The sequence below is a fragment of the Carassius gibelio genome, chromosome A19, assembly GCF_023724105.1.
Source record: "Carassius gibelio isolate Cgi1373 ecotype wild population from Czech Republic chromosome A19, carGib1.2-hapl.c, whole genome shotgun sequence".
Taxonomy (NCBI): domain Eukaryota; kingdom Metazoa; phylum Chordata; class Actinopteri; order Cypriniformes; family Cyprinidae; genus Carassius; species Carassius gibelio.
Genome location: NC_068389.1, coordinates 30,843,065 through 30,866,865, shown reverse-complemented (window position 1 = coordinate 30,866,865; position 23,801 = coordinate 30,843,065). Strand labels below are relative to the sequence as shown.

The window sequence follows — 23,801 nt, the reverse complement described above, 5'->3', positions numbered from 1 at the left end:
TGCAAATAATAACACAAAAGAGCACAGCAGCAGCTTGATCCAGCAGAGATCGTAAACAAGAGTACGTCTTTTTTATTAACCTACTTGTCATAACTTGTACACATTTTAATAGTTAGACTTTGTCCAATCTATAATTCCTGACTAAACGTATAATCAAGTGAAACATTATGAAGTTTCATTCACAGCATATGAATGTCTCACGGTGCCAGGATGTTTTTTTTTTATGTTCTGTGACATAGACAGCAATATGATATGAAAGTAATACAAGTTATAATGTTACTAGCCTAATGTCAATAAGAGTGATTAGACAAAACTTAACTGTGATAGGCTATCCCCTTTTCATCAATATAGCCCTATATGTTTATAACTATAGTTTTGGATTGTATAGGCCTTCATAAAAAAGCATGCTTGTGTTTAGGAAATGTAACTTAGCTTCATGAATATCTGCTCTGGTGTAAATATCTTGAATGTGTTATACCCTGTCATTGGTGTTTGCGATCATCTGAGTTGTAAATGTATCAAGTATGCTGTAAATATCACTGATAATACGTTTGCTTTGTGGTAATTGTGTCTTTTTTTTTCAAGGTACATATTTGTATATGTGGATTCTCAGAACTCGACTCTCCTCCACTCGGGTCTTATCAAAGACTTGCCATCATACCCTTCTTTCCTTAAACAAAGAAAAATACTGAGTAAATCAAAAGAATGGATACATGATTACATAGATATATGAGAATATAGAAAATCAATAAAACCATTCTAGTAATGATCATAGCGAAACAAGTACCAGGTCACTGACGAGGCCCCAGAAGGGTTTTCCCAGGACACTTTTAATCCAAGAAAACACATCAGATTCATCAGAAACTAAACTACTCTATCTCATCTCGCCATTGTTTCATTTGTTGGATTATATCAATCATCATATTTTGAATATCCGGAAAATATACAAACTCCATCCTCTCGTGCAAGAATATACTCGAGAGCAGGACGATTCAGTAAAGCATCTAATTTAAGATCTTTCATCTCTTCTGTTAATAAATGGAATCCTTCTATAGCATAATTAGTGAAAGATTCTAATTGCAAGCTTATATTAATGGTTAAATATGCATTATGTACAGTGACGTACCAATGGGAAAACTCCCTCCAGAGTTTTAACACCTGGAGAGATACAGAGATGAGGTTCTCTGCGTGAATGTTTAACTCGTTTAAAGCTCGACGTCTAACCAGTGGCTCCCCTGTTCTGGACAAGAATGTTAAATGAGTGGGAAGCTTGCCAGCGTAGCAACATCCTGACCATTTCTTAGGTAACCAATGATAAGCATTGCTACCACAAATCCATAATTTTTCTCTTAAAAACAACATTTAATAAAAAATGTAAGCACATGCAGAATTGTATTGTGTGATGGTAGGTGGACAGTAAAAAATAATAATTATACACCTTTTTAAAATGAGAAATTATACTACATGATCTTTATGGGAATAGAAAAATGTAGAAAGTTTACTGTAAATGGAAGGTGTAGGGGATGATACTGTATAAAAATCATAAATGTACTGTAAATATGAAAGATTCTAAATATAATGTAGAAACGTTCATTTTCTGTAAAAAATGACATTGCAACAATTTGTTTTGTGAAAAAGTAAAAAAAAAAAAATTATAATACATTTAAATTTAATTGAATTATGCCCTATCGTTCGGCTTGTTAACATATATATTTTTTCCAGATCCTGGTAAAATGTATGATGTTTTTATTTTGTTAGTGACGACTCAAACTACTGTAAATGTTTTGTTTTGTTTTATACTGTGTGTGATCGCATAATCCATATAATGGCCTTTTCTTCTGCTCCCTGAAAGGTTTTTTTTTCCAGTTCTCAGTTTCTCATGCTCACACAGTTCAGCGTCTGAAGAGCTTTCTGCACTTAAACAAATACTCAATAAACTGTAGTTAGTACAGCTGTGTTTTTTCAGGACTGATGAAACCATTAACTTCTTCATTGATCCGTGAAACTCTTCCCACATTGATCACATATGAATGGCTTCTCTCCAGTGTGGATGTACATCTGTGGTCTTTTATGCTTTGCAGAGAATATTATATATATATATATATATATATATATATATATATATATATATATATATGCTGTGGATCCTCTCATGTGCTTTCATGTTTCCTAACCAGTGTTGGGTGTAACGCTTTACAAATAATAATAATATACAAGTAATAATATTACTTTTTTCAGTAAGGCATTACTCGTCTGAAAATGGTAATATTATTACAGTTTTCCCGAGCTAGTTACTTGCGTTACATTTGCCAGTAGCACCTTCATCACACACAAGGCACACAACACAGAGAACAGAAGGGAAGGGGAGGGGGGCGTGAATGGAACATCGATTGGTCTGGGTTTGGCACGAGGTATCATTTACCATCACTGATTGGTCGACAGCCTGAAGCAGAGCGGCACGCTCAGACAGATGGGGAGAATGGAAGAGTCAACAACGGCAAGCTCTTTTTCAGAGGAAGGTTCCCAGCAACAGAAAGCTAGTTTCAACGGGTGGAGATTCAGTAATTATTTTGTAGGGGTGCTCCTCCGATCACGATCGGCTGCTCGTTAATGCGCATCTCGTCAGTAAAGCCGGTTCTCTAATCAGCGGTTTATTCCATCAGGTGCGTGAACCATATGTTCATACAACCGTGCCAATAAACGCTGAAAATGAACGTGGATTTGCGCATCTTCTCAGTTAATAACGGCTCTGTGTAGTAACAGCTGCTCTATGTGAAATCACGCACCTGATGGAATTAACCGCTGATTAGAGAACAGGTGTACTGACGAGCAGTAATACAAGTGAGTTGTGTAAACAGTGATTTATGTGACTTCATTTATTTCTTATTAAACTGAAATCGAAAAGTAAAACGCTTTTTTTTTTTTGGAAAAACCACATCCTGGTGTTAGTCCTCATATGCTGCTGAATAGTGTTAACACGGATATAGAAAAATAAGGAGTGCAAGAGATTGATTCCTAATGTCAGTTTATTTTTAATTAATACTATAGTAGTTCAGTTCCCTTTACATCTTTAACTACCCGTTAATTTATCAATTGAATGGGTGACCTCTCCTCATTAATAGAGCAAACATTTGCCCCCCCCCCGGAGAGAATTGGCAGGAGCCGCCACTGATAAAGACACTAAAGAACACTCCTCCTTTGGATGTTCTCCCTCCATCTGATGCATCTCAGGCAATCATAGAGTAATTAAGAAAAAAAAGATGTAACTAGTAATATAACTAGTAATATAACTAGTTACTTTCTCCAGGGAGTAATAAAGTAAAGTAACGCATTACTATTTTTGAGAGTAATATGTAATATGTAATATATTACTTTTTTGAGTAACTAGCCCCAACACTGTTCCTAACACCCTGAATCTCTTGTCACAGTGTGAACACTTATATGGTTTCTCTCCAGTGTGAATCCTCTGGTGCCGTTTTAAACACTGTGCTGTAATAAAAGTCTTGTCACACTCAAAGCACATGTACTTTCTCACACCAGTATGTATTTTCTGATGTTCTTTTAAACTTTGCGGGAGTGAAAAACTCTTTCCACATTCAGAGCATGAATGTGGCTTCTCCTTTGTATGAACTGTCAAGTGTTTCTTCAGGTTTGAAGCACACAAAAATGTTTTATCACACTGATCACATGTGAATGGCTTCTCTCCGGTGTGGATTCTCATGTGACTCTTAAGATCTGCTTTGATTGAGAATCTCTTCCCGCACAGATCACATGCATATGGCTTCTCTCCGGTGTGGATTCTCATGTGAAGTTGAAGTCTAGCTTTAAATGAGAATCTCCTTTCACACTGATCACACACAAATGGCTTTTCTCCGGTGTGGATCCTCATGTGTATTTTAAGATACGCAGAATCAGTGAAACTGTAAAAAAGCCCATGTTCAGTTTGTGTTCTTTTATTATATGAGATGGTTGACACTGTAGTAGTAATCGGTGCAATACAGTTCCTTCCAAACAGAAATTATTCCCACACTGATCACATGCGTAAGGCTTCTCTCCAGAGTGGATCCTCATGTGTTTCTCAAGGTCTGTTTTTTCTATGAAGCTCTTCCCGCACTGATCACATTTGAACGGCTTCTCTCCGGTGTGGATATTCATGTGTCTTTTATGTTTTGAAGAGTCCATGAAACTCTTTCCACACTGTTCACATTAGAATGGTTTCTCTCCAGTATGAACTCTCATGTGTTGCTTAAGCCTATATCTGTTTGAGAATCTCTTTTCACACTGTTCACACATGAACGGCTTCTCTCCGGTGTGGATCCTCATGTGACTCTTATGGTTTGATGAATTTGTGAAGCTCTTCCCACATTTATCGCATGGGTATGGTTTCTCTCCGGTGTGGATCTTCATGTGACTCTTAAGGTTTGATGAATTTGTGAAGCTCTTCCCACATTTATCGCATGGGTATGGTTTCTCTCCGGTGTGGATCCTCATGTGACTCTTATGGTTTGATGAATTTGTGAAGCTCTTCCCACATTTATCGCATGGGTATGGTTTCTCTCCGGTGTGGATCTTCATGTGACTCTTAAGGTTTGATGAATTTGTGAAGCTCTTCTCACATTTATCGCATGGGTATGGTTTCAATCCAGTGTGGATCATCAGGTGCTCCCTAAGCTGTATTTTGTGTGTGAAACTCTTTCTGCACTTTTCACAGGTGAATGGTTTCTCTCCAGTATGAACTCTCATGTGAAGCTGAAGACTTGATCTTTTTGAGAATGTGTTTTCACACTGTTCACACATGAACGGCTTCTCTCCGGTGTGGATCTTCATGTGTTTTTTAAGTAGTCCTTTATCTCTGAAGCTCTTACCACATTGGACACATGTGAATGGCTTCTCTCCAGTGTGGATCCTCTTGTGACTCTTAAGGTGTGATGATCGTGTGAAGCTCTGCCCGCACTGATCACAGGTGAATGGTTTCTCTCCACTGTGGATCCTCATGTGACTCTTAAGGCTTGATGATCGTGTGAAGCTCTGCCCGCACAGATCACAGGTGAATGGTTTCTCTCCACTGTGGATTCTCTTGTGACTCTTAAGGTGTGATGATCGTGTGAATCTCTGCCCGCACAGATCACAGGTGAATGGTTTCTCTCCAGTATGAACTCTCATGTGAAGCTGAAGAATTAATCTTTTTGAGAATGTCTTTTCACACTGCTCACACATGAACGACTTCTCTCCGGTGTGGATCTTCATGTGTTTTTTAAGCAGTCCTTTATCTCTGAAGCTCTTACCACATTGGACACATGTGAACGGCTTCTCTCCAGTGTGGGTCCTCATGTGACTCTTAAGGCTTGATGATTGTGTGAATCTCTTCCCACACTGATCACAGGTGAATGGTTTCTCTCCAGTGTGGATCCTCATGTGTATCTTAAGGTGTGATGATTGTGTGAAGCTCTGCCCGCACTGATCACAGGTGAATGGTCTCTCTCCAGTATGAACTCTCATGTGAAGCCGAAGACTTGATCTGTTTGAGAATGTCTTTTCACACTGCTCACACATGAACGGTTTCTCACCAGTGTGGATGCTCATGTGACTCTTAAGGTGTGATGATTGTGTGAATCTCTTCCCACACTGATTACAGGTGAATGGTTTCTCTCCAGTATGAACTCTCATGTGAAGCCGAAGATTTGATCTGTTTGAGAATGTGTTTTCACAGTGCTCACACATGAACGGCTTCTCTCCGGTGTGGATCCTCATGTGTACTTTAAGTAGTCTTTTATCGCTGAAGCTCTTACCACATTGGACACATGTGAATGGTTTCTCTCCAGTGTGGATGTTCATGTGTATCTTAAGGTTTCTTGATTGTGTGAAGGTCTGCCCACATTGATCACATGTGAATGGTTTCTCTCCAGAGTGGATGTTCATGTGTATCTTAAGGTTTTCTGATTTTCTGAAACTCTTCCCGCACTGATTACATGTGAATGGTTTCTCTCCAGTGTGGATTTTCATGTGTATCTTAAGGTTTCCTGATTGTGTGAAGCTCTTCCCACATTGATCACATGTAAATGGTTTCTCTCCAGTATGAACTCTCATGTGAAGCTCAAGACTTTTTTTGCCTGAGAAACTCTTCCCACATTGAGTGCAGGTGAAAGATTTCTTGGCTCTTCTTTTCTTCAAAAATGTATTTTTAGTGTTCAAGTGGCTTAAAGGCTTTTCTCCAGATTTGTTATGTTGTTTCTCTTCCACTTCACTCAGTTCTTCACTCTCCTCGTTCTCTTCCATCGGCTCTGAAATGAATGAATAAACAGTTTAAGTTCATTGTCAGCACATTCAAAATAATGAAAAGACAGAAATACAAAGTGATCAATAATTTTGATGCATTTTTATAAATGAATTGAAACTTTGCAAGAACAAGCTGATCTTTTGGTTATTATTTTTTTTAAAAAACATTACATGCAGTAATGTCATGTTTCTAATTTAATATTAAATTATTTTACATTTGTATCCAAGCATTGCCATGATTTTGGCACGTTTAATTTATTCTAACAAAAACGGTGTAATTAATAGTGGGCATTCACACACTCTGTTATAGAGGTGTGCATTATTTATCATACCATAATATCTTCATTGTTGTTAGTTGCAAAATTACATTATCAATTGTCACTTGGCCAAAAAATCTTGTAAGTCCATTCATGATGACAGTCACTTGCTTAGTTTCTAAATTAATCAACTGTTTTGCACAAATCTTTTGAGTCAATGATCCACCCATTCATTCGTTTATAAAGAATCAATCACTCAGTGAGTTGTATGAACAATTCAATGCATCACTCAAGACTTCATGCCAACTACTGGTGGTTTTAGTGTAATATTTATTTATCCATGACAGTCCTAAACCATTCAAGACCAGCAATCAGGGTTGTGACGGTCGTCATCACTGCGGTTGTCTACTGCCACCAGCGGTATAGTGCACGTGAAGTCACACACTTGTTTTGTGCACAAGTGTAATAACAGTTATAGTTGATTGTATTTTTTTGTATTTAGACTATAAGTCTATGGTAATTTAGAAATTACCTTAATTGCCATACACAACATTTCCTTTAGATTGTAAGGTTTGAGCGTTTATGCATTTAGCAAATTTATTTTGTGTTGGGCAATGGACCTTGTTGTAAAACCTAATAATATATCGTCGATTTGGTGCCATCTCCATTCATGTCACCCATCCACATTTGTACAATTGTCTTCAAGTTCCAGTGATCGCAAATGCCTGGCTGGTCAGGTTTGGTGAGGCGTTCTCCAAACTGGCCAAATACAAATGAGACGGCGATAAATGAAAGATGTAGGGCTGTAGCTATCGAATATTTTAGTAATCGAGTATTCTACCAAAAACTCCATCGATTAATCTGATAAAATGTGTTTTTGCTTAATTAAAGTGCAATATTAATTATGCAAGAGAAAATAAGACTCCTGGGTCTCTTAAAATGAACAAGTTTCCTTTTTTAGAAAAAAAAATATTTGTACTTTTTAAATGCATAGAATGCAATGCATACATCAAAAATAAAAATTTAATTATTATCCATTGTTTCTCTGTCTGTACTTGTACTGTGAACAATGACAATAAAGTTGACATATGAATCAAGTGCATTTAAGTGCCATTCATTTGGGGTTTTAAATAAAGCATTTTCTGAGATGCACATTAAACATTTAACACACAAAACATTAATTTAGTTTATCTTTTAATTGTTGAAAATTAAGCAAACTTAACTTTTTGGTAAACACAGGGGATTAACTATTAAAAATAAAACACGGAAGAAATTATTAAGCCTTAATTGCTATTTTTAGTAGTAGGCTATGTTCATTCTGCTGAACAATAGTAATACAGGACTTTTATTATGAAGGGTTGACGTACCTTTACAGTTTTGTGTGTTATGTGACGCTAGTTTTACTCAAATCAAACGTTCAAATGCTCATGAAGTGACTGTCAGAGCAGTTCTGGAGATGTCATTCATGTGTTCACATTAGGCTTGGGCGGTATCCTAATTCTGATACCGTCAAATCTCCTCCCTATTTTACCTCGGTATACAGTATTACCGTGAATAATTAAAAAAATATGACGTAAGGCTGAGACAGCATCACCAAACTGTTGGCTTGTGCCTAAACCATTCAGAAACTGAATACCAAACACTAATACTGAAACAATAACAAAATGACATGCACAACAATATTAACAACTTTTATAAGCAACAAATAGCAATAGTCAAACATAATTAAATTAACATAAACATACAGAACAGTTTTTGCGCAGAGATGCGCACACAAATCAATAAAATCACTATGGGTGTGCACAGATATTATATTATAATATTCGTTTGGCTCTAATTATTCGACAAATAAAAATGATATTCGAATTTCGACATAATTTTGCTTGCCACAAAGAAAAGAAAAAAGGGAAAAAGGTCCACAATAAAACCTAATTCGGTCACTTTCTGTGATTCTCCACAGCATATTTGAAGATGTATGAAAGCAAAAAATAATTAATGAATGAATAAGAACTGTGGTCTTCTACAGTATTTCAAATATGCCGTGGAGAATCACTGAAAGTGACCGCATTCAAGAACATTGTTCCGGCGTCTCTCAAGCAACGAATAAACACCGCTAACTTGGAGAAAGCAGTGAATACTCCTCTTCTCGCATCTGCCCTAGAACCTCGGCCCAAAGATCTCAGGTTTCTCGATGAAAACATAAGAGAAGTAAGAAAAAAAAAACTTTTTTGAACATTATCAGAAAATTTTCCTTGATGCGAGACGAGTGGCGCGTCACCAACGATGAAGAGGATGCAATGCCCACTCGTCGGAAAAGATCTTCTTCTCCAGTTGTTCAGCGATGATTACAGAGAGTCCAGCCGATACGAGTGGGAACACGTCTTGCTGGAGCCATGTATTCCACCAGATGAGGATCCCATTCAGTGGTGAAACGAAAACGCGAAGCGCTTCACAAAACTTATCCGCTTAGCACACCGTTATTTGTGAGTCCCTCCAACGTCTGTGCCGTCAGAGCGCGTTTTCTCCGCAGCCGGCCTTATTGTTAACAGACTAAAGAGCCGACTTTCCCCCGATCATGTTTGCATGTAAAACAATAGAAAAAAAAGCAAAAAAGATTTGCAGACAGTTACATTCTGTACAATGGCATAATTGCTGCAGGTTGCTTTACGTTTTTTCTTTGTTCATTTTTTATTTATTTTTATTTTTTTGCTTTTAATCTGTAGGCTACTTTTGTTTGTTTGCGTTGTTAAAGTTTTTCAGCTACAAAACACAATGTGTAATGTTCAAGCTTATTGTGTGTAAGCTTGTTCCAAAATGACAGAAACAATAAATGTTGATGAAAAATAACGTCTGTCTCATTAAACTTAATTTAAATAAACAAATATTCGAATATTAGTTTTTTTGTAAGCTCAAAATTATTCGAATGTGATATTTGGGGAAAAACGCCCATCCATAAAAATCACACTGCACGAACAACTTTTAATAACAAAGAGCAGCTCATAAAAATAGAGCGAATAGACCCACAACACTCAACCAGAGTTGAATTGAAAGAAAAAAAAATATATATATATATATAATAAAAAATTATTGAAAAGCAATATGTTTAAATAAAAACAACTTCTTTCCAGTCTTCTTTCTAAAATAGTTTTTAATGAAAACCAAATAAAAATACCCGAATCCATTAAATAAATAAATGAATGGCAAGTGGCATACAATCTAGTCAAGATTTTTCGCTAGGGCACGTTGTGGACCGACAACTTTACCTGCGGTGCTGAAAACCTGCTTCGCTGATGTGCTTGTGGCACAGACGCACAGGTACTTTCGTGCCACTCGCGACATCTGGGGAAAACACCAGTCAGCATTTCTCCATGAATGAAGTGGGTCCTCGTCTCCTTGAGTAACTGTCTCTAAACAGTAGGCTGTTATTTCAGCTCCCACTTGGTCATCTACGTTGCCGGTGCCGACAGGACCTGCCATTGCATCGGCTTTTTTTTTTGCAGCATATTCCCAGAGTCATCTTTTTTCGTGAGGGCACAATTTGCAAATAGCCTCGTCCTTATTTACCACCTCTCCCTTCTTGTTCGGTCGAAACCCGAAATACTGGCAAACTGCAGAATTTGTGTTCTTTTCTTTGAGACCAGGTCACTCGGTGCGCAACTCGCCATCTTTTCCCCTCCTCTCTCTTTCTCCTAGTCTCGTTGTCACACGATGACAACCACGCATACACATTTTTAGGCATTAAATAAATTACATTCAATATTTAATCCTCGTCTCCTATATAAGTGCATTGTTTTTTTTTTTTTTTTTTTTTTATTGACGGTATTGGAACTGATACCGTTGCTATTTTTTGATCCCGCCGTATACCATATTACCGTATTACCGCCCAAGCCTAGTTCACGTCCTCATTTAGTGATGCAGCAGATGCTGAAATTACCGCGAGCGTCACGCATGCTTCAGTGTGTGTAAATAAACGAAGAAGTGCTTCTGCTCCATTCATTAACAGAGACACACAGAACATGCAGGATTCATATTTAAATAGACTGTTCCTGCTTAATATTTACAGATGTTAGTCCATATCATGATTTGATGTAAGTGCAATGACCTATTTTTGATTAATTCATTCAAAATTTGGCAAATTCCGTGCCATTCCGCTTTAAATTGTAAAATCCGTTTTTATGACTGGATTCCGCGATTCCCTCTTCGTTTTCTGCATTGCGAAAATCATAGGGCCTTAGTTGTGGCATGCCAGCTCTATCTTGCAATGGAAACAACCCATGACGTTCTCTTTACGTTTGTCTGCGCCCTCAAATCAAAACACTGCTGACTCTGACGCAGCGCTTGTGTCTCCTTCCGCTTTGTAGCTGACGTAAACGCGTTGTGTCACATTAAAAAAAAATAAATGCGAAAGAACCTGACGTGAGATTTAAAATAAATTAAAAGAGTCTTCGAGGCAGAGGAATTTGCCTCAATCATTTTTTGTAATCGAGTTACTCAAGGAATCGTTTCAGCCCTAGAAAGATGTTAACAAAAAATTTGACAATGATTCCTATTTCAAACAGGGCTTTCAGACGAGGGGCCCTATTTTAACGTTCTAAATGCAAAGTGTAAAGTGCATGTCGCAGGTGCACTCAGGGGATGTCCAAATCCAATTTTGCTATTTTAACGATGGAAAAATGGTCCGTGCACCAGGGCACATTTTTGGAATGGGTTGTACCAATTGTCTTAAGTAATGGGAGCAACGTTCAATAAACCAACCAGAGTGTCATCTCCCATTCCCTTTAAGAATGAGATGCACACGTACTAGGGCGGATCACTATTTACATGCCGGAATTTGTTGGTGGAAAACTGAACGCTTCTCAATCAAAAGAAACCGATCTGCTTGTGCGTGAAGTTAAAGCGCGAGAGCAGATCATCTACGGGGCAAGCAGGAATCCACCAAAGCTTCGCGTGATAAGTCAGTATATATATATATATATATATATATATATATATATATATATATATATATATATATATATATATATATATATATATATATGCGTGTATTGGCACGATTGTTCAATTAATTAGCCAATTTCATTCATCATTTTAAGTAGTAATAGGCTGAATTGCAAATAGGTAGCCTAATTATAATACACGCAATGACTATCCATCATTACATTTTTATGTTTATGTAGCCTTCACAATAATATTCTTTTACACTGTAATCCTTTTGTTTTTAATATTTAACATATTTGTGTGATGCACATCCCTGTCAAAACGCACTATGGACCCGCCCAGAGGCGCATTTTCTACTTTAGACTTTAGATCAGGTTTGAGTTGGTCTATGCACAAATGAAACGACAGGGCGCTGGACGGGAAAATGCAAATGGCGCAGGACTGAAATTAGCAAACACACTTGCAGCCCTACAGTGTAGCATCACCGATTGATTATAGTGAGTTCGTCATATTGCGCCACGCAGTTTGCATGCTGTGGACAGTGTGTATTTAACTTTCTTGTTTAGGCTACTTTCTTGTTTAACTATTATTTCTTTGATATTTATTTTTGTATTTTGCAGGCTGTGTATTCAATGACGGTGAATAATAAACACGCACAATGTTTATTTATACACAGTGTTTATTTTAGACAGTGCACATTTGTTAGTTGATTGAGCTTCATTTATTATTTGTGTTTCAAATATATTAATATCAACCTTAGGGTTAGGAGTCAAACTCTCTAATCACTAGGCCACAACTTCCCCTTAGTAAAATCCCAAAATAACAGTGTTAAGGTCCATAAAAGTTATGAAAATACATTGTCAAAATATTCCATCTGCCACGTGCAATCTGGATTATAAGAAGTGAAGGGAACACATTTTGTAAGCAAAAAGTCTGTGTCTCTGTGTCTCTCCATATCACCGTATGCTGTGTATGTTCTTTTGTATCATCCACACCACAAGTATGCAAAGCTAAACACATGTAGGAACAGCATACGCAGCATACAGGGGTTTATGTAGAGACACAGAGGAGGCTGTTGCAAGACTGACAGAATTCAGCTTGGAGAAAATCTGTCTTGAGCCTTAACTTTGCCAATTATATGCATGTAAAATGTTATGCAGTACATTTTGAAATTTGAGAATGTCAAGTTCTACTTCTGTAGGTTTTTGGTGAAAGTAACTCAAAAGTAATACAGGAGTGGTGAATCGAATTCTGACTTTTACCATTTATTAACTTGCTCTGTGTTCTTCGGGTTTTTAAAGAGAAGCACATTCTCTTGATGTATTTGTAACCCCGTATTTAATTAAGCCTACTCCCTTTGAGGAAATTCATTCTAAATATTTACAGTCATAGATGCTTCGCCAAAATGTGGAAGCGAAACTGGACCACAAGGCACAATTTTTGTATAAACTGGAGACACATGACCAATATCTCTTATCTATTTGAGACTTCATGACTTTAGCCCAGCCCAGCCCTTTTGAAGGGATATAAAAGAGGTGCAGACACCCTCCTTTTTTTCAAACATTAATTTCTCATCTTTGACTTCTCTTCTCGCTTTTGCCTCTTCAATTTACTTTACCTTTTATTACGGGCTTACATTAAATACTCTGACTTAGAACTTTTACAGGTTTATTCAACTTTGACTTTAGATACTTTGAATTTTTAATACTTTGACTTTTGTGATACTTAGTATGTTTATATACTTTGTATTATTATTTATCTTGTATTTTTAACAGTTTGAATACTTTTTGGATATAATAATAATTTTTACTAATCTTGGATAGGCACAATCCATCATATATGGATTGCTTTTCAAAACTATATTAACTTTGGATTTGTATTTTATACATTTGAAGCTGGTTATAATACTTAATTTTGTTTGCAAGTTATGATTTGTAGTTTCATTTTCTATATTTTTCTGAATAAATCTGCATATTAAACCACCATCCACCGTCTGACCTGGATTGAATTCTGCATCAAGGAGTAATATAACGCATTATGATTCTGATACAGTAATATTCTAAGGTAAGGAATTACGGTAACACTTTATTTTGATAGTCCAATTTAGACATTCTACTAGCAGTAACTTTGCAACTACATGTCAACTAGCAGTTAGTAGAGTATTAGAAGACTGTCTGCTTAATATCTTCTAACACTTTCTTTGTCAACTTATACTAAGCCTAAACCTACCCCTAACACTAACCCTAAACCTACCCTAACAGTCTACTCTTAGAGATTGTAGACATGCAGTTGCAAATTTCTGAGATTTAGTTGATATGTAGTTGACATGTAGTTACAAAATTACTTATCGTCAGTAGAATGTCTAAAGTGGACTATTGAAATAAAGTGTATCCGGAATTACTTTTAAATTACAGTAACAAGTAATCTATAATGTCAACTTTTTTACTCAAATTATTCTTATCTTTCTAGTGCTCAAATATTGTTTTAGAACTGAAAAAAAAAACTATGCAGTGGTATATTTAATGACTAAATAGTTTGTAGAAACCTTCAATACAGTCGGTAAATATTTTTTATATTTGGGGGAGTGGGGGGTACTAGACATAGTCTCAGAAAAATATTTGCAGGAATGTCATTTTTCATGACATCTTCAGATCTGAAATAGAAACTCATGAGTAGGGATGGGTATCGTTAAGGTTTTAACAGTATAACTACTCTTACCGATACTGCTTAACGGTCGGTACTTTAACGGTATTCTTATCGGTACTTTGTGTTGTGTTAGGCAGTCGAAAACTTTGCATTTCTTTGTCTGCACATAATGCACTTTTGAAAGATGTGTTTCCGCCCTTACATGCAAAACTTTTGTTGCACTTATGACAACCACTGCATCCACTCTAATGAAGTATAACCACACTTTGGAACGTTTTGCTGTCTCCGCCATCGTCACTCTTTGTATTTAACAGGAGTTTTTGTACTGTAAGGGGCCATTTGCATATCGCGTCTAAAAACGCGTGGAAAACGCTAGGCACGCAGCTTTCTGATTTTTTTTCCCCAAAGCCTTCGGGCACTTTCGCTCCTGAGGAGTCTGCCATTGCTAAGCAACCATGACCTGCTCTCTCCATGAAGACGCGGAAATTTCAGCAATGGATGAATGGATTTGCAACACTAAAAACTGGTTGCAGTAGCACTGCTACTAAATTAATTAAAAAATCCACATACAGCTATCAGCTGTTCCTACATCTTGGATGAGCTTCAACGTTGTTACGGAAAAGATGAGGAAGTTACATGACCTGCTGTGCACTTGCGGCATTCTGAAAAGTTGAGATGTTTTTTACTCGATGCGGTGCGAACGCGCCTGGAAAAAACGAGCTCGTCGGACCACGTGTGCGTCGCAACCGCGTCGCTTCCATTATGAGCGCGCAAAAGGCGAGATATGTGAACAGCCCCTTCGCGCGTGTGCCGCTTGTCTTGTTGTGTGTGTGTGACTGACAGACAGCCTCCGCGGCGCGCATGAGCGATCTCGCAGATCTCACAGACAAACGTCTTAATATGATCGCACATTAGAAATGTTTGGTGAGATAAAATGTGCACGATAACATTATTAAGCAAAAATACATAGTACATTAATTTTCCCCCTAAAGTACCGAAAGCAAAACCGGTACCGTCAGATCTTACTGATACTACGGTCTTTCATAATTTAGTTTAATACCGGGTTTCAGTGCCCATCCCTACTCATGAGACATGTGACTTTCAACCCATTACTTTTCTAGATTGCTCCAGGACTCATTTCATGTATGTTTATATCAAATTAAAAATGTTTTAATATTTTTGAGCATTATCAACTCTGGTTGATAAAAAGTAAAGCCCAAAGGGTCTTCTTTCCGAAGACACCAAAATTATGTGAGTAACACACTGAAGTAAAGAACTGTTACAATTTTAATTTAGGTAGGGCACTTTCAGCTGTGAGTCGCATAATGCTGGCTAATAGGTTAACTCAGAGTCGTAGAAAAAATATAAATGGTGGAGCCCGTTGATCTGCGCATCCACTTCTTGATTTTCTGGACGAACAGCAAAGGAAGCTGAGCCCAGGCCTCTTTGGTTGATTCTGTGTTAAGGTTAAGGCATGTTATTCACAATTATGTGTTGGCCGTGTGGCTGGGTTGTTATAGGTCTGCGTGACGCTCGATGTCTTAATTGAACGGAGGAATTAAGGTATTCTTCTGTGACCTGACGAGTAACTAAGTCATTGTTATTCCTCTTTTGAGGCACACGCAAGCGCATGAACACCTACTCAGCCCTTTTACTTCTGTCACGACTTGCCTCCTTTTAAAAACTGTGACACACAGTAAGTGACATCATCTGAGCTCTTTCTACAGCAGGGCTGCGTTCAGCCCCGACAAAACGTTGGACAACTATGGCAACTGAGAAGGCCATTCTTTGGTTTCTTTGTGAAGAATTTTTGGAGCCATCTATTTAGCCTCACTTACTGACTTTATTTGTAGTTCATACGGTTTTAATACCCTGTATTTTCTTTCTCATTTTTAGGAAAAGCACTTAATTACCATTGTTTATTTCTATACCAAATGTCATACACTTGCAATGAAGCTAAAAATATAAACAACTACATCATTATGTTGATATCCTATATTTTTACAATAAAACTTACGAGAAACATGTCTTCTAATATCCTCAGTTGTTTTGTTTACCGAGCTGCAGCGAACACATTTGTACATTATTTTCCTTGAAGCCATTATGCGAGTTCACTTTAATACCGCGTGCTTTATATACATGTTGCTGTTGATTGGACTGCAGTTCTGACACACCCACCAAACAAGAGAAAACGCATCTCAAACCCCGTTGCACACCGGTGCACGCCTGGTGTAACCCAAATTTGGACCTCTGTCTTGAGGGCATTTGCTACGTGCTTAACCTCTGTCTTGAGGGCATTTGCTACGTGCTTAAAAGTACAGAACAGTCTGTTTTGAAGATCTCAGTTGAACTTTAGACCTTAGAAGACGTCTGCAGAAATAGAAGAAAACAAGATCATGTATTTAAATTTGAGGTTAATCTACAGCCTTCTGAGCAATGCTCAAAGTCCAGCAAGCAACAACTAATCTGCTGACTGATCTGAAATAGGGAACTGAAACCAGACTGCAGAGCTCATCTGATATTTTTGGATTAATGATTTAACACCTCTTAATATTTGCTGCAGATACAGTTTTAGTTTTAATCACGAGTTCCTTTGTTTGGCAGAGCTATAAGAGGAGACAATGCACCCCTCCTTTATTACTCTCAGGCTGAGTTCAGACTAGACCCTTCTAGCTGGACTTAGTCTCTTCTCACCTTTTTCTTCTCATATTCCGGGGGCTCACTTGAACTCTTTGATCTACTTACAGGTTTTATTCAACTCAGATACATTGACTTTTATTATTATCTTGAAATGCAGGTATTTTATATACTGGTTATATACTTTGTATTATTTTACTAACAGTTTGAATTGCTTTTGAATATTCTAACCAAAGGTATTGTATTAACCTTAGATGAGCAGAATCCGCCATATATGGATTGCTTTTAAAACTATATTAATTTTGGATTTGCATTTTCTATATTTGAAGCTGATATTAAAACTTCATAATCTGTTTGTAAGAGATGAGTTTTTGTCTTACTTCCTATATTCTTTGAATAAATTTGCATATTGAAAAACCCTACACCGTCTGACCAGGATTGAAGTCTCTTTTTTGCATCAACGCCGTTTCCAGGAAACATGACGTTCAACGCGGAAACCGTAGCAAAACATTTCACACCGTTTTGCACTTGAACATGCCCCAGGAAAATAACCTCAATCCTTCGTTTCAGTTTTCACACAAGCTGCAGTGTTATAAACTATATTGAGAAATGTCCAAAATATTAGGTAAAACATTTGTGAACCAGGTATAAAATGAATAAATAAAACAGTTAAAGTATTATTTAATCTCACCTGACATTGACGATCAATATGAAAGTTTCCCAAACCTCCCTTTTCTGAACATGACGTAGATGATTTGTATGGCTTCATACTTGCATTGTTTTATTTCAAAGATCTGATCTTTTCATTAATCCGAGATCATCAATATTAACTTACAATCTGTATAAAATGTAATTATTTTTGTAATCAAGTTATTCTATTATTATCAACATGTGTTTCTTGTGTGTAAGGAGGCCGTCAGGAGAGTAATTATTCTGTTATGATCATAAACAAAAAGAGCATTTTTTTCCCATTTAATAGTTTATAGTCAGTTTATCTAAACGTGATGAAGTGTTTGAGTCTTTATTACATGAATGTTCTTCAGCATCATGAATGAATGAAGAATAACCACCAACCTGTTTGTTCTTGAGTATCTTCAGTGTGTTTGATTCTGCGTGGTTCTCGATCTCTCATCTTCTCTCTGTCCTCTTTAATAAACTGATTCTAGCTCTTCTGATGATTTGATGCTCGTCTTCACTTGTGAACTGATGGAGATAGTCCTGCATTTATTGCTGAACTACTATGAGGGAGGAGGAGTGTATCTGCCGAAGAAAAAAACACATATCAGTTTCCGAATTTGTTCTTATATGCTCTTTAAAAAAAGAAAAGAAAAGAAAATAGAAGGGAAATTTGTAGATTTAGAAGTACAAGAGCTTGTCTCTGGCATTTTATCAAAAGGTCTACTTTGTACCTAAAGGGTGATTGCTAGTACCATGTACTTAAGGGTCTAAATCACGACTCTAGCATACTATAGGCTCCCTAGATTGCCCCAAAGACAAGCTGTTCTACCCCTAAAGGTACCATTTTTTCTGACTGTGCACTCATTGACACATTGATATCTGTCTCTTTATCTATTGAGAAGTGATGCAGAATTCAATCCATGTCAGACGGTGGAGGCGGTTTAGTATGCAAATTTATTCAAACTGCATTTCATAACTTGGAAACAAAATTCTTAAGTAATACAAGCAGCTTCAAATATAGAAAATACAAATCAAAAGTTAATATAGTTTTAAAAGCAATACATTTACAACGGATTGTGCCCATCTAAGATTAATAAAAAATGAGAACTGTATCCAAAAAGGTATTCAAACAATTAAAAATTAAAAGTATGTGAGAATACAACGTATCTGAGTTGAATACAAACCTGTGAAAATCTAAGTCTGGGTCAAAGTATTCAAGTGAACCCGTAACAAAAGAGAAAGTAAATCGAAGATGCCAAAGTGAGAAAGAAGTCAAAGATGAAGACTGAAGACGAGACGACTGAATGGGGAGGGTGTCTGGAGCTCTTTTATATCACTTCAGAACAAACGATCTTGTGATCTGAGCTGAAGTCATGTCTCAGTATAGATAAGGGACATTTATCATATGCCTCTAGCCTTTACAAAAATAACCAGATGTTCCTTGCGGTCTACTTTCGCTTCCTCTTTCTGAAACCCACAACGCTCTATGACTGCCAATATTTGGAATTAACTTCCCCAAAATGGAACGGTCTCAATTGAATACGTGGTCAAAAATACATACCGAGCATGTGTCCTTCATCAAAAACCAAACATAAAAGAATAAACAACTGGAGATAAGAGACATTTTGGAACATAATAAAGATTTGCTGTCTAAGATGTCTACCATCACATGGCTGCAGAGGTCTGCAGAAACACATGGAAGAAACCTCTTATTTAGGGCAACGTACATTTGAACACGTGGCAGAATTCAGAATTAAAAAGATTTAAAAAGTATTGCATATCAAGGTAAAGTATTAAGCAGTAACTGTTTCAGCGTATTTTAATAATGTAAAGCAACTGAAAATAACAAAAGAGTAAAAAAAATAAAATGTCAGCAGACAGCAAGATCGATTCCCATCAATTCTCCTAACAGAACTTTTGACTTGACATTCAGTAACAGTTCTCACTCCAAACATCGACACAATCACACACACAAACACTCAAAATCGCTCAGGTCTGAATGAATTCATATTTTCCTCACATGCTCGCTGCTGCTGCAATAAAAGTTTATTTCAGTAAAAATAAGCAAGAAAAGACGCATAAGTAGCTCCGAACACATGACAGAACTGAGTCTGTAAAATGTCGCTTAATCAATCTGTATAAAGTGTGTTCGTCGGTTGAGTAAATAAGAGAAATACCGTGAGCTGCTCCTCTCCTCAGAAGACTAGATGCTGACTGAAACTAGTGATGATGTGTCGTTCGTGAACGAATCGTTCTTTTTGAACAAATCTTTTAGTTGAACGAATCGTTCTCGTAATCCACTGACTCATATTTCTCGTTCACTGAAGTTCCTCCTTCCTCCCTTTCACAACAGCGCATAGGCAGCTCGGTGAAGCGGGTATCTCTGTGAACTGTTTCATCCTGTCAAAGAGTTACTCAACCTTTCTAGTATGAGATGTGATGAAGCATGTGATTTGTTGAATGAACGAATCAGTGAACGAATCATTTTGGTGAACGAACTGAAAATGAACTGAAAGAATCATAATTTACACCACAAACTGAAACTGGATGAGGACCAGTGTTGCCAGGTACCAGGAAAATCTCCAGCCCAAAATTAGTGCATTATTACCACCATCTGAACTGGAGTGTGGAGCATCACATATGTATGTGCATGTCATACTAAATAAATAATAACTTTCTGCATCTTTAAGATATTTTAACAAAGCATATCTAATATTCTAATTCCCTTTTAGGTTACTTAATATATCTTCTAACATCATGCTTCCATCTTCTTCTGTTACTTTATCTTCTAGCGTTTGTTGTTATATGCTGTACAATGCAACAGTACATGCTTCACAGTTTCAAAAATACCAATCCACAATCCATTCAGATGTTTCTTAATTGGGTTTAGATATCCATTTATTGCTATTTTAATTCTTATTATTACAAACTCTTCTCATTTTATCAATCCCATGTCATTGTTAGGTATTCCAACTTCCATTTGAATTAGATGTCTTAGAGTCTTCTCTTCCTTCCAAAGATCCTACAATGCATTTATAAGAGCTTTCCTAATTCATATTTTTGCTATAAATACAGATTTAAAAAATAAAAAAAATAATAATAATAATAATAAAAATATGTGGTTCTTCTCTCAATAACTATTTAATTTTGTGGAATAACTGTTTTCATAGTTTCTGTATATTTTGAAACATCTGTAAATATACAGAATAACTCTTATTATTATTTGGTCATAATCCTGTTTCTTCACTTCAACTGTTAAATAAAGATCTAATAGGCTATAGGCATTAAAACTTCCATCGTGGAACTGCTGACGTGTAGGCCTACTGTATTACTGAATTTGATATTTTACATCTATCGATTCCGCTATTTCCTCTATACAATATTCTTAATATTATTTTGTCCATATTCCCAACTTTTTTTTTAAATATTGTTTTAGTAGGGTGTTCATTGTTGTGTCCCATCAAAGATGCCCAGTATACCATTTTCAGTTGCTTCCGTGTTATTTCCAATGGTATTTCTCCCATTTCAACTTGCATGGAGACTGTAGGGTAAATTTTAAATGCCCCACAATATAATCTCAAATCTTTATTTATTGCAGACTGAACTTTCTTAACTGTATATGATACATTTATGCCTCTTTTCCAAACTGCCCCATAAACAGTCTACCCAAAATATAATTAATCTTCTTCTTTGATGTTTATTGGCAGTTTGCATCCCAACTGATTGGTGCATTACTGCCACCCACTGGAATAAAGTATGGATCAGGATTTTGCTTGTAGGACAAAATAAACCATAAACACCAATAAAAACAAATAAACAATATAGGAATTAAAACAAAACAAATAAGTACAAAATCCATCAAAAAGACTACAGGTGCATCTCAATCAATTAGAATGTCATGGAAAATTTCATTTATTTCAGTAATTCACCTCAAATTGTTAAACTCGTGTATTAAATAAATTCAATGCACACAGACTGAAGTAGTTTAAGCCTCTGGTTCTTTTCATTGTGATGATTTTTGCTCACATTTAAGAAAAACCCACCAATTCTCCATCTCAACCAATTAGAATACTCCATAAGACCAATAAAAATGCTTTTAGTGACTTGTTGGCCTTCTGGAAAGTATGTTCAATTACTGTACATGTACTCAATACTTTGACTGCCTCAGTTCAGCGTGGCATGGAGCTGATCAGTTTGTGGGTCTGCTGAGGTGGTCTGGAAGCCCAGGTGATTTGGCAGTGTAGCCAGGTGCCAAACCTGCTGGAAAATGAAATCATCAACTTCAAAAAGCTGGTTCGCAGAAGGAAGCATGAAGTGCTCCAAGATTTCTTGGTAAATGGGAGAAGTGACTTTGGTTTCCAAAAAACACAATGGACCAACACCAGCAGATGACATTACACCCCAAATCATCAGAGATTGTGGAAACTTAACACTAGCAACTTGGGCTTCTCCACCCTTCCTCCAGACTCTAGGACCTTGGTTTCCAAATGAAATACAAAACTTGCTCTCATCTGAAAGGAGGACTTTGGACCGCTGGGCAACAGTCCAGTTCTTCTTCTCCTTAGCCCAGGTAAGACTCCTCTGACGTTGTCTGTGGTTCAGCAAATTCCTTGAGACGTCTTTGTGTGGTGCTCTTGATGCCTTGACCCCAGCCTGAGTCCATTCCTTGTGAAGTTCCCTCAGATTCTTAAATTGATTTTGCTTGACAATCCACATAATGCTGCAGTTTTCTCGGTTGGTTACGCGTCTTTTTCTTCCACACTTTTTCCTTCCACTCAACTTTCTGTTACCATGTTTGGATACAGCACTCTGTGAACAGCCAGCTTCTTTGGTAATGAATGAACAGTGTGAACACTTGTAAGGTTTCTCTCCAGTGTGGATCATCTCATGTGTTTTCAGATGTGATGAAACACTGAATCTCGTCACAATGTGAACACTTGTAAGGTTTCTCTCCAGTGTGAATCCTCTCATGCACTTTAAAATGGCTCGCTGAAATAAAAGTCTTTTCACACACAAAGCACATGTACTCTCTCACTCCAGAATGCATTTTCTGATGCACTCTTAAGTGTTCTGGACGTGAAAAATTCTTTCCACACAAATGACATGAATGTGGCTTCTCCTGTTTATGAACTACCAAGTGTTTCTTCAGGTCTGAAGTTCTCATAAATGTTTTGCTGCATTGATCACATGAGTACAGTTTCTCTCCAGTGTGGATGTTCATGTGACTTCTTAGGTGTTAATGAGCATGAGAAACTCTTTCTGCACTGATTACAAGTGAATGGTCTCTCTCCAGTATGAACACTCATGTGAACATCAAGACTCATTTTGCTTGTCAAACTCTTTCTACATTGAGTGCAGGTGAAACATTTCTTGGCTCTTCTTTTCTTTAAATCTTTATGTTTGGGTTTTTCCTCCACTTTTTACATGATTTTTCTCTTCAAATTCACCCCGTTCTTCTTTCTCCTAAAATCTTGAATCAGCTCTGAAATGATTATTGAACATGAAAATTAACCCAATATAACAGTGGAAAGTAAACAATTGTATTACAATTTTTAAAATCATTTTAGAGCAATTTTATATATTATACTTACCTGAAACTTTCCATGAATGAGGTACATTGATCTTCAAATTGTTATTTTTAAAATATTATGTTTCTATAGGGAGAACTATTAAATATGTTCAACAACATAAAGGATCTGAGGATCCTAAAATACAAACTGTGTTTCATCAAGACAGCAACTTACAGATTTAGGTTAAATGAACATGTCGGTCTTACTTTTTCTTCTATTTAGAGGAGCATCAGCTATAACCATCCACACCAAAAGCTGCAGGAAAGCCCACAATTCAGCAGAAATTTCATAAAACATACCAAAGAAAAAAAATATAATTAATGATAAGCCTATATAATCACAATAAAAAGAATAAGGACAAATAGATCATAACAGTCTGGGAGGTAAGAAGAATTATCCTTCATATTAAATGTTTTTCTTTTTATCCTGAAATGTGAAGCAAATTATCTGTTTTATGAAGTTAAAAGTAAAATGGTAACAACAATATATTATTTTCATATGGGTCTGGGAGTGAATACTCACTCCAGTTTACAACCTGCTGGAAAAGACATCAAAAGTGAAGGAAGTTGGTCAAAAACCTACATTGTGCATCCTTTTTCGTTTGCAAAATGAGAGGTTTACACCCTTAACACCTTGCATTGCAAAGCAAAGTATACAAGCAGTGTCTCTAATTATCTTGCGTTCTTCTTAATGAGCAGAAACACCTGTTTCCTTTTTGGCTCACAGGATGTAAAAAGTCTATTCTCTCTTACAGACGCTGATGAGGACTTTCTGAGTTTAAAACCTCAACCTCCCCTCT

At 36.7% G+C, this 23,801-nt stretch overlaps 1 protein-coding gene and 1 pseudogene across 1 annotated transcript; both read right to left on the bottom strand.

The window, feature by feature from the left end:
- The window catches only part of LOC127935547 (zinc finger protein 721-like), a 29,191-nt pseudogene extending 17,728 nt beyond the window's left edge, over positions 1–11,463 (bottom strand).
- LOC127935546 (zinc finger protein 679-like) lies at positions 2,135–4,050 on the bottom strand. The gene has a single exon (XM_052533515.1). It carries the CDS (start codon positions 3,887–3,889, stop codon positions 3,335–3,337), a length of 555 nt encoding a protein of 184 aa, XP_052389475.1. The 5' UTR covers positions 3,890–4,050; the 3' UTR covers positions 2,135–3,334.
- Positions 11,464–23,801: the final 12,338 nt, after the last annotated feature.